At 39.4% G+C, this 15,384-nt stretch overlaps 1 protein-coding gene across 1 annotated transcript in view; it reads right to left on the bottom strand.

Moving 5' to 3' along the window:
• abcc6a (ATP-binding cassette, sub-family C (CFTR/MRP), member 6a) overlaps nt 1-15,384 on the bottom strand; it is a 47,462-nt gene that overhangs the window by 12,449 nt on the left and 19,629 nt on the right. Inside the window, exons 6-17 of the mRNA XM_058070653.1 lie at nt 12,722-12,783; nt 12,454-12,585; nt 9,936-10,142; nt 8,095-8,272; nt 6,263-6,424; nt 4,165-4,257; nt 3,614-3,817; nt 2,713-2,859; nt 1,268-1,355; nt 719-788; nt 507-633; nt 13-189 (exon numbers count right to left, since the gene is read on the bottom strand). Of these exons, the coding sequence (XP_057926636.1) occupies nt 13-189; nt 507-633; nt 719-788; nt 1,268-1,355; nt 2,713-2,859; nt 3,614-3,817; nt 4,165-4,257; nt 6,263-6,424; nt 8,095-8,272; nt 9,936-10,142; nt 12,454-12,585; nt 12,722-12,783 (1,647 nt within the window). The remainder of the gene's footprint in view (nt 1-12; nt 190-506; nt 634-718; nt 789-1,267; nt 1,356-2,712; nt 2,860-3,613; nt 3,818-4,164; nt 4,258-6,262; nt 6,425-8,094; nt 8,273-9,935; nt 10,143-12,453; nt 12,586-12,721; nt 12,784-15,384) is intronic.

Raw genomic sequence — 15,384 nt, 5'->3', positions numbered from 1 at the left:
CTAACTCCTTACCTTTTCTCCAATTTCAGTTGCATCTCCAGCTGGTAGAATGTTAAGATCAGGCAGAAGAGCGCAGGCCTCCAACACACGATGGTACCATGTCTTCAGCTTCTCACGGCCAAATATGATATTGTCTTGGACTGTTGCATTCTGGATCCAAGCCTGCTGGGGAACGTATGCGGTAGAACCCTGCAAATAGACATATCCGAGTGATATATTTGTGTCTTTATTCGTCAATAATGAAGTTTTTTCATCAAGCGCTGAGATTTCCCACTTTGTCAGTTGTCCTTGAATGCACCATAGTTGTATGCTGTTTGTTTGTTTGGCTATGGAAACATCGATTAGTGGTCCTTGAGCCATCATAGTCTATCAGCTGCATTAGCTGTTCTCAAAACTCGCATTAATAATTTGAAAAAGTTCTTTTTTTAAGACCAGTTTGCTACTTTTTCATACTTGAGAGGGATTTAGATTAATTCAAACGCAGATAATCAGAGTTTACATTCTACCTTCATGCTGACATGGCCACTTCTCTTCTCTGTTTCTCCAAGCATGGCGGACAATAAAGAGGACTTTCCGCTGCCCACGTGTCCGACCACGGCCACAAGAGAACCCCGCGGCACACGGACAGAGATCCTGTCAAGAAAAGTCAGTGGTAATTGTACTAAAAATGTTTTTTTTTAATTTATTTTTTTAAAGGCCACTTTTTGACAGCTCGTACTTTTTCAGACATGGAGGACCCTCTGCAGACCAGCTGAAAGTTCCGTTTTCAATCACCACGTCCTCCCCGTCTAATCAAGACAGAAAGCATTTGAGTCAAACTAAATGAGGAATAAAACGCTGCAGATGTATCACAGTCTTTAAAGTCGCAAGTCACATTTTCTAAACAAAATTCCCCCTGAAAAGAAGAGTCAGTGAGTCAAGTGGATTTTCTTCATCATAAGAATTACAGTTTTTACTTTTTACAGGCAGTCTGAGCAAGTGTTGACAGAAAACTGTAACGCGTGTGTCTAATTCCTCCATAAATCATACATTTTAACTCTGATTTATGCTCAACCACTGAATAAGAACATCCTGCCATTACGCTATGCGTCTCTATCTGTCATTCTGTCATCCTGGCGGCCCAGGAAGTGACAGTGCACATCATTTATGTCAAACTCCAGAAAACACAAACTACTAAATCTTGTGGTATGACCGCATTTATTATGACATAATCTATTCATAGTCTATTCATCCAGTGTAATCATTGAAACATGGGTGTGGTTCTTACCAGAACTCATTGGAGCCTTTAATACATTGTCCACTTTGAGTTCCTCTGAACACAGATACTTTCCCAGGCGCTTTAGTGAAACCACAGCCTGGAACACAGAAAGTAGTTTATCTTCTGACTGTACGCCGACCGCATCACTGTAACCAACCACTTGCATAATCCCATGAGCTGTAATACAAGAGCGGCATCTATGTGTTGATTGACAGTGTCAAAGGGGTATATTCATTTAGGAATGACTTTATTATCATGGGTACGTTTGCAGTGGTGCAGAACTTCACTGTATGTCACTGTGCAAAAAAGGATGTTTGTTTGGCTACAAAAGCTTCAATCAAAAAAGCCAATCACAAGGCACATACGTATAGACCAGGGGTCAGCAACCTGTGGCTCCAGAGCCGCATGTGGCTCTTCAGCCTTTTTGTTGTGGCTCCCTTTGCAATGCTTGAATATTTTTGAACACCCGAGTGGGGAAAATACACGTCTTTGTAGTGAGTTTAAAAAAAAAAATCCAATTTTGTGTGTGACCATGAATGCATCCTGACTGATTTCTGGCAGAAACATGAAGGAAAATTAAGATAATAAAAAAAAAAACAGCTGCATGGGAACTTGTTTGCGGCAGAGCATCAGGTAAGTTTACAGTAGTTTACTGCTAGTTTACTAGCAAGAGTACTCTAACTCGTCTTTTGTTATCTGAACTACTTTGATAGCCCCAAATTCCCTCCAACGTTGTTTTAAACGTATGTTTTGCGGCTCCAGGGTATTTCTCTTTAGTGGGCTAGGGGGTAAAATAGCTCTTTTCATAGTAAAGGTTGCCGACCCCTGGTATAGACAAACAACCATTCACACTCACATTCATACCTATGGACAATTTAGAGTCGCCAATTAACCTAGCATGTTTTTGGAATGTGGGAGGAAAACGGAGTACCCGGAGAAAACCCACGCAAACTCCACACAGAGATGGCCGAGGGTGGAATTGAACCCTGGTCTCCTAGCTGCGCGCTAACCACTAGACCGCCGTGCCGCCCGCTATACATTTTGGCTTTTAAAATATGTTTTGATGCATTTTTAGCTTGTTAACTTTAGGACGATGGTAACTGAATTAGACAGGAAGCTAATGTAATAATTACAACAGTTGCTTTTATTGCAAATGTTGATCCAAAATCGGAGGCGATATGTGTGTGTGTGTGTGGGGGGGGGGGCATGCTATGTTGTCAAAATAAGACATGCGCACATGCGTCTTGTTTACCCGCAACATAGAGTATCTAATGGTAACTGAATTAGACAGGAAGCTAATGTAGTAACTACAACAGTTGCTTTTATTGCAAATGTTGATCCAAAATCGGAGGCAATGTGTGTGGGGGGGGCATGCTATGTTGTCAAAAATAGACATGCGCACGTGTGTCTTGTTTACCCGCAACATAGAGTATCTACTCTGAGTTTAGACGTACCTGCATGGTTGTGCTTATTGCGAATGGAAGCTGGCTAAGTGGAGTCTTCAGGATGTTGATCAGCGCCATCGAAACAAAAACCTTCTGAGCATCCAGGATGTTTCTGTCATCAAGCATCACGTAGACACCAAACATTGCAAAAGCAATCTGGAGGATGGCACGACATATGATAATTATTATCAACAAATCCTAAAATATGTAATGGTAATGCTAATGGTAATGGTAATGGTAATGGTAATGGTAATGGTTTTATTTCATTTGAACATGCATCAGATTACAATTGAGTGCATCCCATAATCAGTTCCCAGTTCCACATGTCCAAAAGGAGTAGGAAGAAGCAAAGCTTATTAAATCCTACCCCATCCATCTGGTACTTTTACAATCAGTAACTGTTACATTTGTTCACTTCCTGCTTTCCATAATAGAGTTTAAGTTTTTTTTTTTTTTAAATAATGCAATTTAGTTCTTCTCTGAGATCATATTTCTCCTCTCTTGTAGAGAAGTATTGGATGACATTTTTAGGTAATTGGTTGTTTTTAGCCTTATGCATTATTTTAGCTGTTTGATAATTAACTATACGTATGAGCAAGTTTAAGTATTTGTGATTTTAGACATAAGTAGTTAATATGTTCTCTGTAGGCGGCATTATGAATTATCCTTACTGACCTTTTTTGGAGTACATTTAGCGAGTGAAGATTGCTTTTATAGTTATTAGCCCATATTTCCACACAATAAGTAAGATATGGCAGAACCAATAAAGAGCAATAAAGAGTGTGGAGTGATTTCTGATTGAGAACAAATTTTGCTTTGTTCAATACTGAAATATTTCTGGCCACATTATGTTGTATATGTATCTCAAAGAAGAGCGGTGATAAGAAAGATATTTGTCAAGCGTCCTTACCATAAAAGACGAGGAATTGAAAGATGCAATAGAGATGGAATAAAGGATCTGGGATTTCTTCAGGGCCTTTAGTTCTTTTTCTCTGTGACCCAGAACCTGCTCCAAGAATGCCTTCTCCCAGGCGTAGAACTTCAAAATCTTTATTCCGTTCAAGATCTCATTCATGAGTCTGATGCGGCTGTCCATGAACTTCATTTGAATCTCCTATTAAGAAAACAAACATAAACATGCATAAACATAAATCTGCATATTCGGTGTCGCCAAATATAATACATGTTATGTTCTTTATATCACATATTGTAACAATTCATGCCAAGTTGACAAATGTGGTTCCAATTCAGTACTGGGTTTGATTAAAGTAGCATTCATAGTCCCTCTCTTTCCAGTTATTGTTGTTGTCACACTATTTGGGGCCCAAAAAAAAAAGACTAGTCACAATGAAACAATCATCAACAACAACAACAATAACAACCCACATGGCTCCTCATCATCTATTGAAAACCAGCTGTAGCCAACATGCAACTGTGGGCTATTCCCGACCATTTTTTTACCTGCAGTTTGCTTCTTTTCTTTGCTATCAGTCCATTCAGAGGGAAAATCAGGATGACTGTGGCGATTCCTGCCAAAGCTGATGGTCCAAGGTGCTGAATAAAAGAAAGAATTAGTGCATTTTTCATTAATTAGATCATCGATTTCTCAAACTTCAACTTGCTTCAAGAGGTGTTCTTTATATGCATTGCATTTACAGTAAACCTCGGATATATCGGACTCGGATATATCGGAAATTCGCTCACAACAGACAGATAAAAAGAACCAATTTTTCTGTAATGCATTTCCAATAAAAATTCATTGCATATATCAGATTTTTTATAACGGATTTCACCTATTTCGGACAAAATCTCCAGTCCCGTTCCAATGCATTTCCATTAAATTTCCCTCGCATATATCGGATGGCCGCATCGTGGCGCTCCGATTCGCCGAATCGTGACAGGCCGCTATACGACGTCATTTGCAGCGTTTGCAGCATTGCCTGCGCGTCCAGGTACATTGGAAACATAGTCAAGGAAGTGCCTTTTTATAACGGATAAAATCCGATTTACGCATATACCGGATATAAATCCGATATATGCGTAAAACGGACATTTTCCGGTATACGCATATAACGGATTTCGCTTATATCGGACAAAACCAGTGGGAACAATTGAATCCGATATATCTGAGGTTTACTGTATAATGAAATGTTTACAACCAAGTGGTTAGCAGTGGACACACAGATAGGAGACCCGAGTTCGATTTCACCCTCGGGTATCTCTGTGTGGAGTTTGCATGTTCTCCTCATGGAATGCGTGAGCTTTTCTTCCCACATTCCAAAAACATGTTTTTTTGACATCATAGCATGCCCCCCCCAAACACACACATATCGCCTCTGATTTTGGATCAACATTTGCAATAAAAGCAACTGCTGTAATTCTGACATTAGCTTCCTGTCTAATTCAGTTACCATTGTCCTAAAGTTAACAAGCTAAATGCATCAAAACACGTTTTAAAAGCCAAAATGTATAGCGGGCGGCACGGCGGTCTAGTCTACCAGGGTTCAATTCCGCCCTCGGCCATCTCTGTGTGGAGTTTGCATGTTCTCCCCCCGTGCATGCGTGGGTTTTCTCCGGGTACTCCGGTTTCCTCCCACATTCCAAAAAACATGCTAGGTTAATTGGCGACTCCGAATTCTCCATAGGTATGAATGTGAGTGTGAATGGTTGTTTGTCTACTTATATGTGCCCTGTGATTGGCTGGCGACCAGTCCAGGGTGTATGCCGCCTCTCGCTTGACGACACCACCCCCCGTGAAGATAAGCGTTAGAATATGAATGAATGAATGTTTACAACCAGCAGAAATGCCAAACTCACTCACTCAAGCAATAAGTAACACATGTGTATCAAAAATTGACGATTCCACACTAATATACACGCAAAACAGTACTATTTCATACTAATGAATTTCTATTGTGCATTTCCCCAACAGGACCCAGCATGCCTTGAGGGTTATAAATAGTACAAAATAGTATTAATTTACATGTACATATATTATTAGTGGGGCGGCACGGTGGTCTAGGGGTTAGCGCACAGACCAGGGTTCAATCCCACCCTCGGGCATCTCTGTGTGGAGTTTGCATGTTCTCCCCGTGCATGCGTGGGTTTTCTCCGGGTACTCCGGTTTCCTCCCACATTCCAAAAACATGCTAGGTTAATTGGCCACTCCAAATTGTCCATAGGTATGAATGTGAGTGTGAATGGTTGTTTGTCTATATGTGCCCTGTGATTGGCTGGCGACCAGTCTAGGGTGTACCCCGCCTTACGCCCGAAGACAGCTGGGATAGGCTCCAGCACCCCCCGCGACCCTCATGAGGAAAAAGCAGTAGAAAATGAATGAATGAATGAATGAATATATTATTAGTGTGTAAGTATTGTCTGTGTTGCACCGTTTTATTGTGTGCTCCACATGTGTTACTTGTGTTATTTTTGCTTGCAGCGTTTGATGACCTTTGTGTTGTGTGGATACGGGTGGAACTGTCAAGCTAATTCAAACAGACAGCACATAACATAGCCCAAGTGGCGAGAGAAAACACAACTATGACGGGATAGTACATACTTGCCACAGGAAGAAGAGACAAAGGGCGATTTCTATAGGCGCAAGCCACACCGCGTTGAAGTAAACCACAAAGTCCATGAGCTTCTGGGTGTCCGCTGAAACCAAATTTACAATCTCTCCGACGGTGCAAGTCCTCCTGGCAGCGCTGTTTATCACCAAAGACTGGAGTGACAATCACAGAGAGCAAATCATAAGAAATTGTATCAATTTCCATTAAAATACTATAGACACTATATGCACGGAGGTATATACCTATAGCGCAGTGCTAGAGTGCTTTTAGCATTAGCGCTGACCTGTCAATGTGTATGAATTTTTTTTTCGCAATATGCTTATATGCTCCACTGCTCTCCTTTTTGTTGCATTTCTCACATTTTAGTTATGATTTCAGTTTGCATCGTATAGATAAAAATAGTCTGTGGGCATGCAACACTTAGCATTTAGCAGTTATAGTGCAGGAGGAACATTTGTTGTGTGCGGGGACTGCATGGGGCTCAGGATGAAACGATGAAAAACGGGTGTTGTGCACACTGATATTTGATCCCCTCCACAGAAGAGGTCAGATAAAAATAAAAATAGTCGGTGCGCATGTAGCACTTAGCATTTAGCCGTTCTAGTGCAGGAGGAACATTTGTTGTGTGCGGGGCTGCATCGGGCTCAGGATGAAACGATTAAAAAATGGGCGTTGTGCACACTGATATCACACTGATATTTGATCCCCTCCACAGAAGAGGTCAGATAAAAATGAAAATAGTTGGCGGGCATGCAGCACTTAGCATTTAGCAGTTCTAGTGCAGGAGGAACATTTGTTGTGTGCGGGGACTGCATCGGGCTCAGGATGAAACAATGAAAAACGGGCGTAGTGCACACTGATATCACACTGATATTTGATCCCCTCCACAGAAGAGGTCAGATAAAAATAAAAATAGTCGGTGCGCATGTAGCACTTAGCATTTAGCCGTTCTAGTGCAGGAGGAACATTTGTTGTGTGCGGGGACTGCATCGGGGCTCAGGATGAAACGATGAAAAACGGGCGTTGTGCACACTGATATCACACTGATATTTGATCCCCTCCACAGAAGAGGTCAGATAAAAATAAAAATAGTCTGCGGGCATGCAGCACTTAGCATTTAGCCGTTCTAGTGCAGGAGGAACATTTGTTGTGTGCGGGGACTGCATCGGGCTCAGGGTGAAACGATGAAAAACGGGCGTTGTGCACACTGATATCACACTGATATTTGATCCCCTTCCACAGAAGAGGTCAGATAAAAATAAAAATAGCCGGTGCGCATGCAGCACTTAGCATTTAGCAGTTATTGTGCAGGAGAAACATTTGTTGTGTGCGGGGACTGCATCGGGCTCAGGATGAAACGATAAAAAACGGGCGTTGTGCACACTGATATCACACTGATATTTGATCCCCTCCACAGAAGAAGATGGAGTCGGCTGCATCTGCTCCTTCAGAAGGCAGCGGATGCGGCCTTAGGGACCCGGCAGAGGTGGATAAACCTGCTTTTCATTCAGGTTTTCAGTATGAGAAAACTAGAAATAAATGCATAAAAATGACAGCTCTTGGCCATTTTCTGTAGCTCTCATAAGAAAAAAAAATCGGTATAGGTATCGGAAGTATAAAACCCTGATCAGAACATCACAAATAAATAGATATTATCAGTTTCTCGGTAGTATTTCAAATCGGGTGTAGTGCAAAAATCATATATGAACGGCGACATGTGGACACATACGTTAATGAGCATTTAATTATTCATTTAATATGAACCTTATACACACCCCTTATTACTTCTGCTATTATTATTAGTGCCATTAGCGTCACTCACCTTCCGGTAAACCAAGCCCATAACTGCTGTCTTGACCCTCATTCCCACTGTGAAGCAAGTGTACATGTACTGATGGTTGAAGAGGGACTGGAGGCAAGACAGCAGGAACATCAACGTGGCGTAGAAGTAGCCCTTCCACAAGGGAGCATCTTCATCTCTCATGAAGCCCAGGAGGAGACTGCAGAAAAAAAAAAATCAAATTTTTTTTTTAATGTGTATAAAAACCGTGTCCAATGCCGGCCACACAAAGTAGTTTTGGTTGTGCAACGCTGCCTGGCCTCACACCACCCCAGAGGTCCTATTGTGGTCTGCACGTTTACTGTGTGCCTTACTGGGGCAAAGGTTCCTGTGGGTTAGGCTACTTCTTGCTTACAAATCCATGACCCTATTTAACACTTCCAATAATTGTGTGTTTGTGCATCAAAAACAACATTCCAGTCTGGCCAGTGGAATCGGTGCGGTGAGAGGTGGCCTTGACATGTTTGCATTGCTGTACACTTTTGAGTTTGCTTGGCATTGACACATGTGAGTAGTAAATAAAACAATGACCTTCACATCTGGGGTAAAATACTATGTCACACTTTAGTTTGCCTGTGACACTTTTGCTGTACTTTGAAATGACAGCAGTATAACAAACTGAGTTATATCCAGGTAGCTTCAGTCCAGCTTGAGGTTTGGCGATATTGGCAGCTTCCTTATTCTTTAGACCAGGGGTCTCAAACTTGCGGCCCGCGGGCCAAATGTGGCACGCAGGAAACTACTTTGAGGCCCCCGCCTTGATATGAAAGTTTAATGTTAGTGCGGCCTGCGCAAGTTTGATATGGATGCTGTATGGTATCATGTACCCAGAAAAAATTATTACGTTTGATTAATGTTCATGTTAAAGGTTAAATAACTGTTAATAGTTATCCTCCCTATCCGTGTGGAAGTGGTAAGTTTTTGGCTATTTAAGTTGAAAGGAAATAACTTGAAGGCTACCGTTTAGGTCGCTAGCTCTCTAGTTTGCGAGTTAGCATGTGTCTCAAGACCCTGCGGTTGCGCAATATGTTGTAAATAAAAAAAAGTATAAATGTGACTATAGTCGTGTTTTGTCATGTCTACAGGGCTCTAATAATGCTTTGTTCATTTTAATCTGAAAATAATAATTTGTCTACCCACCAACTATGTGGTTTCTTAAGTTTTTATTATTTGCCCTTTTATAATTATTATTATATTTATTTATTAATGATTGATTTTCTTTATTCTTGATTTGTTTATTTATTTTTCAGCTTATTATTAAATTTTATTATTATTATTATATTTATTATATTATTTTATTATTATTATTATTATCTTATTAAAAATTAAGATATTTGAGAACAGTGGAATGTTTTGTTAGAGCTTTTATTGTGGAAAATTGGAACCAAAGCACTGAAAAAGTTTGTATATTTTTCTGTTTTTAATAAATGCGTTTGTTTTTTTTGTTTTTTTTGGGAAAACCTGACGCGGCCCAGCCTTGCCCAGACCCTAGCTCCAGTGACCCCCAGGTAAATTGAGTTTGAGACCCCTGCCTTAGACATTACATTGCACTCTATGTCACTTGGTTTGTGGGATGAACAGCAGTGAAAGTGTGTATCAGAATCCCAGACTCCACATGTGCTACTTCTAAATATAATCTCTTACATAACTGTAATATGCCACAAACCTCTTTTTTGTTCTTGAAACCAAACAGCCTCATTTGTGTGTCACACTACATCTGTTTTTTTTTTCGGAAAGTAAATCACCTTAATCTTGTCAACATGTATAGTTTAACTAAACAGTAGCAGGTATAAACACAGCTACATTTAAACACTTTGTCTTACCTCAGCACCTGGGGAATGGCGAACATGAAGGCATCATGGAATATAATACACATGGTACCGGTAAGGAAGTACGGACCGAATTTGCGTGCCAGAGTTCTGAACAGGAAAAAGCCAGAGCTCTGCTCCTTATGAAGCTTCCTGAGGAGCTGAGCTTGGTCAGGTAATCTGCTCCCCAGGGCCACACCTGACGTCAAGGCCTTCTCCTGCCTGTCATGGAAAACATAAAAATGGTGGTAAGTGGAGTTATAGCTTGAAATGAGTTACGGTACATCTGTACTTTGGACACCGCTTTTCCTAATATCATATATGATTCTGTCCTGTGAAGTCTGGGAAAATATGATAATGTCATTACTGTTATGATGACATGACGACATTGTGGTTATCTAACCCAGTCCTTTCCGTCTTTTTTGAGCCACGGCATGTTTTTTTACATTGGAAAATGTAAAAAATGTTACAAAATGTCACCACGACCTCACACGTGCATCAATAAGTCTATGGGAGGAACAAGGTAGGTGTTGCCACACGGACCAATATTACATTGCTCTGCCGGTCTTTACACCACAGACACTCCACAGTAGCCATGTTTTTACATCACCGCTTTTTCTCTTTCCGAATGACCTTTCGGGAAACAATGGTATCCATGGAAAGGAATATTCCAATCTCTTGTCTACATGCACCGTGAAAATCAAACTGAATAGTCAATAGGGCATGCCCAGTAAAACGTAAACATCAACATCACGTGATACCGGCTTCCCCAAGTTTTTCTATTGCCAGTTTTTTTCGTCTGTCCAGTCTTGAAATTTAGTTTGAATCCAAAACAAACTTTGCTTAGTCCAGTGCCGATTGCTGGCCTCCATTTTTAAAAGTGAAGAACGTCTGGATCTGCGTGTTACGTCATATCTGAGCATACGCGGGATCAATTTAAACAGGAAAAGATCAAATTCAAATCTTGCTAATATTTTATCATTAAACTCAGGACATGTTTTATACAGATACAGTAAACCTCAGATATATCAGACTCGGATATATCGGAAATTCGCTCACAACGGACAGATAAAAAAAAAAAAACGATTTTTCTGTAATGCATTTCCAATAAAAATTCATTGCATATATCGGATTTTTTATAACGGATTTCGCCTATTTCGGACAAAATCTCCAGTCCCGTTCCAATGCATTTCCATTAAATTTCCCTCGCATATATCGGATGGCCGCATCGTGGCGCTCCGATTCGCCGAATCGTGACAGGCCGCTATACGACGTCATTTGCAGCGTTTGCAGCGTTGCCTGCGCGTCCAGGTACATTGGAAACATAGTCAAGGAAGTGCCTTTTTTATAACGGATAAAATCCGATTTACGCATATACCGGATATAAAGCGGACATTTTCCGGTATACGCATATAACGGATTTCGCTTATATCGGACAAAACCAGTGGGAACAATTGAATCCGATATATCCGAGGTTTACTGTATATATTTTCTTTTTTAATAAAACTGCACTTGTGAATGGCGTATAGAAGGATTTAGATTCTGTTCCACAGATGGCGCTAATGCACACGAAAGCTGCTTACCAACCGCCAATAAACAACAGAAGAAGAAAAACTCCACGAAAAAGAAGGCACCCTGACAACTTTCCGTTTGAGTGGGAACAAGATACGTCAATCGGATTGGTTAAAGGAATATTCCATCCCTGTTCAATTCTTTCCGTTTGAGCAAATAAACCAAATGCAATTGGAATATTTGGGTCCATGTATACTATTGACATAATATTTGCAAATGATGATTAATACAGTAAATCTCGGATATATCGGATTCAATTGTTCCCACTGGTTTTGTCCGATATAAGCGAAATCCGTTATATGCGTATACCGGAAAATGTCCGTTTTACGCATATATCGGATTTATATCCGGTATATGCGTAAATCGGATTTTATCCGTTATAAAAAGGCACTTCCTTGACTATGTTTCCAATGTACCTGGACGCGCAGGCAACGCTGCAAACGCTGCAAATGACGTCGTATAGCGGCCTGTCACGATTCGGCGAATCGGAGCGCCACGATGCGGCCATCCGATATATGCGAGGGAAATTTAATGGAAATGCATTGGAACGGGACTGGAGATTTTTGTCCGAAATAGGCGAAATCCGTTATAAAAAATCCGATATATGCAATGAATTTTTATTGGAAATGCATTACAGAAAAATCGGTTCTTTTTTATCTGTCCGTTGTGAGCGAATTTCCGATATATCTGAGTCCGATATATCCGAGGTTTACTGTAAATGTTAATTCTAAAAAGTGATATTGGATAATTCCTCACGGCACACCTGACGGTTTTTGACGGTACACTAGTGTGCCGTGGAACAGTGCTTGAAAATCACTGATGGACTTAAATGTTCTAAGTCTGTGTTCTACAAAAGTTCCAAGATATTTTTTTCAAGGTAGCGTTACGAGACATGTCTGTGTTTTTGTCTTTGTATCTGCGACACATTGTTGCTAAGCACGAAGCAATTGAGAGGTCTCACTTTTGAATTTTGGCACATTCGGCCGTCCAGTCGTCTTGCAGCTCAGAAATGATTTTATACGACGTGTCTTCCTCTCTCAAAGTCCACAAGTCCTCTGCTGCCAACGGAGTTCGATATCCTTTCACGGCAAGTCTGAAAAGTGAGTGTGGAGATGATTCACAAGCATAATTATCAACAGTACACACACACAAGCATGTAAACAAGTATAAAATGTTGCTGGGGTGACTCATTTGTGGGCTCAAAGGGTGGTGGTTTTTAGGGACCTTACCCAGTAAACCACCAGAAGAGGCTCTTAGACAGAAACGAAGCATCTTTCACAGGGCAAGGATTCTGCAACAGAATTAAATCCAGACTTATTCTTGTTTTTCTGGCGAATGCGTCTGAACACAACAAAATCGGACGATTTTTGACAGATAAACTCAGCATACGAGTGTATTATAAGAGTGTATTTATGAAACGCAAACATCAGGTGGTTCACGTGGAGACCACGAGCTCCCACAAGTCAGCGTAAATAGAAGCCAGTGTTAGCATAGAGTAAAAATGACGTTTTGAGGTTGAGAGCTGCAGACGGAGCGGAAATGTGTCATTGCAAACTATCCTATATATGCACACACACACACACACACATAAAACACACACATAAAACACACACATACACACAGAACGTATGTTGTTTCTCGACATCCTGCCACCCCCTCACCGGGCTATTTGCTCTTTTCATGACCAACACTCCACTTCTTCATCCTTCACTTCCTCTCTTACTGTGAGTAACCATAACCGGAGTGGAGGAAGAAGACGACACACGAAGGAACAACCGGTGGTGGGTGTATGCGCCACGCCAGTCTGTGGCTTTTGCGCCGCCGCACCACCGGCCAGGAATCTGCGAGGGACTTTTCCAGCTGTTTTTATAGTTTATCACCAGGGAAATATTACATCATAATTCTCTACGTGATTGATGAGGGCTCACTTTCTCTGCCCTGAAGAAGGCAGTTTAGCGGGTAAAATATCAGGAGGACCCGAAGTACGATGCCGTGCAGTTCCACACCACTGCATACAGGACAGTTATGCATACAGTACAGTTGAAAGATGCAGAATAATACATTTTGTACATTAAATATGCTAAAACCAATTCACTGTAGGCAGCAACGGTTCTAGGGAACCTGGGAACTGGCCCAGATCTTAAAGCCGCCGCTGAATGGAGGGTGATGTAAGCTAAGCTACATGAGCAAAACATCCACATCTCGCTTTACAATAAGGTACACGAAAATACCGAGGAACTAATGAGGAACAAATGACCGAGGCACTTAAATTTAGAGTACCGGTAGTTTTTTTAATGAGGAACTAATGAGTAGTGGTTAGGATTAGGGAGGTCCGTTCCTCATTACTACTGTCATTTTATGGAGTGTTACTCAAAATAGTTGAATAACTAATAGTATATCTCAATAATATTGAAATTATTTAATTTTTGTAATATGCCAAAAACTACTGAATGTTGCTGCTGGTTTTACCCTAAATTTGTTTTGCTTGTTTCTCAAATTACAACTTAACCCCCCCTTTGATATTTCAACTCTATGCTACTAATATGAACATTTTTCCTCATAATATTGCAAGTTTTTTCTCTCAAAATTGCTGCTTTTTTCTCCTCATTAGAAAACAACTTTAATATTTTGACTTTATTTTTGTAAAATTGTGTTACAGTTGTTTCTATTTCTGACATTTTTCTTATTCCTATAATATTTTGACTTTATTCTCGTAATTTTTGGGCGACCTAATTTTCCAAAAATCATGTTATTTGTTGTTTTGTTTGTTATTAAAATTAAAATTGTGTTTAATATTTTAACTTTATGCTATTAAAGTAAAGTTTATCCTCATATTAACCGTGCTATTCTTGCAAAGTTATTACTTTTTTTCGCTTAATATTTTGACTTTATTTTTGTAAAACTGCATTACAGCCGTTTCTATTTCTGACATTTTTCTTATTCCTATAATATTTTGACTTTATTCTCGCAATTTTTGGGCAACCTCATTTTCCAAAAATCATGTTATTTGTTGTTTTGTTTGTTATTAAAATTAAAATTCTTTAATATTTTAACTTTATGCTATTAAAGTAAAGTTTTTCCTCATATTAACCATGCTATTCTTGCAAAGTTATTACTTTTTTTTCCGCTTAATATTTTGACTTTATTTTTGTAAAATTGCATTACAGCTGTTTCTATTTCTGACATTTTTCTTATTCCTATAATATTTTGACTTTATTCTCGTAATTTTTGGGCAACCTAATTTTCCAAAAATCATGTTATTTTGTTTGTTATTAAAATTAAAATTGTCTTTAATATTTTAACTTTATGCTATTAAAGTAAAGTTTTTCCTCATATTAACCGTGCTATTCTTGCAAAGTTATTACTTTTTTTCGCTTAATATTTTGACTTTATTTTTGTAAAATTGCATTACAGCTGTTTCTATTTCTGACATTTTTCTTATTCCTATAATATTTTGACTTTATTCTCGCAATTTTTGGGCAACCTAATTTTCCAAAAATCATGTTATTTGTTGTTTTGTTTGTTATTAAAATTAAAATTATCTTTAATATTTTAACTTTTAAAGTAAAGTTTTTCCTCATACTAACCATGCTATTCTTGCAAAGTTATGACTTTTTTTTCCGCTTAATATTTTGACTTTATTTTTGTAAAATTGCATTACAGCTGTTTCTATTTCTGACATTTTTCTTATTCTTATAACATTTTGACTTTATTCTCGTAATTTTTGGGCAACCTCATTTTCCAAAAAATCATGTTATTTGTTGTTTTGTTTGTTATTAAAATTAAAATTCTCTTTAATATTTTAACTCTATGCTATTAAAGTAAAGTTTTTCCTTATATTAACCATGCTATTCTTGCAAAGTTATGACTTTTTTTTGGCTTAATATTTTGA

This window comes from Doryrhamphus excisus, chromosome 1, assembly GCF_030265055.1.
Source record: "Doryrhamphus excisus isolate RoL2022-K1 chromosome 1, RoL_Dexc_1.0, whole genome shotgun sequence".
In the NCBI taxonomy this organism is placed as follows: Eukaryota; Metazoa; Chordata; class Actinopteri; order Syngnathiformes; family Syngnathidae; genus Doryrhamphus; species Doryrhamphus excisus.
The sequence above is the reverse complement of the archived record's forward strand: the minus strand, read 5'-3'. Positions and strand labels throughout refer to the sequence as shown.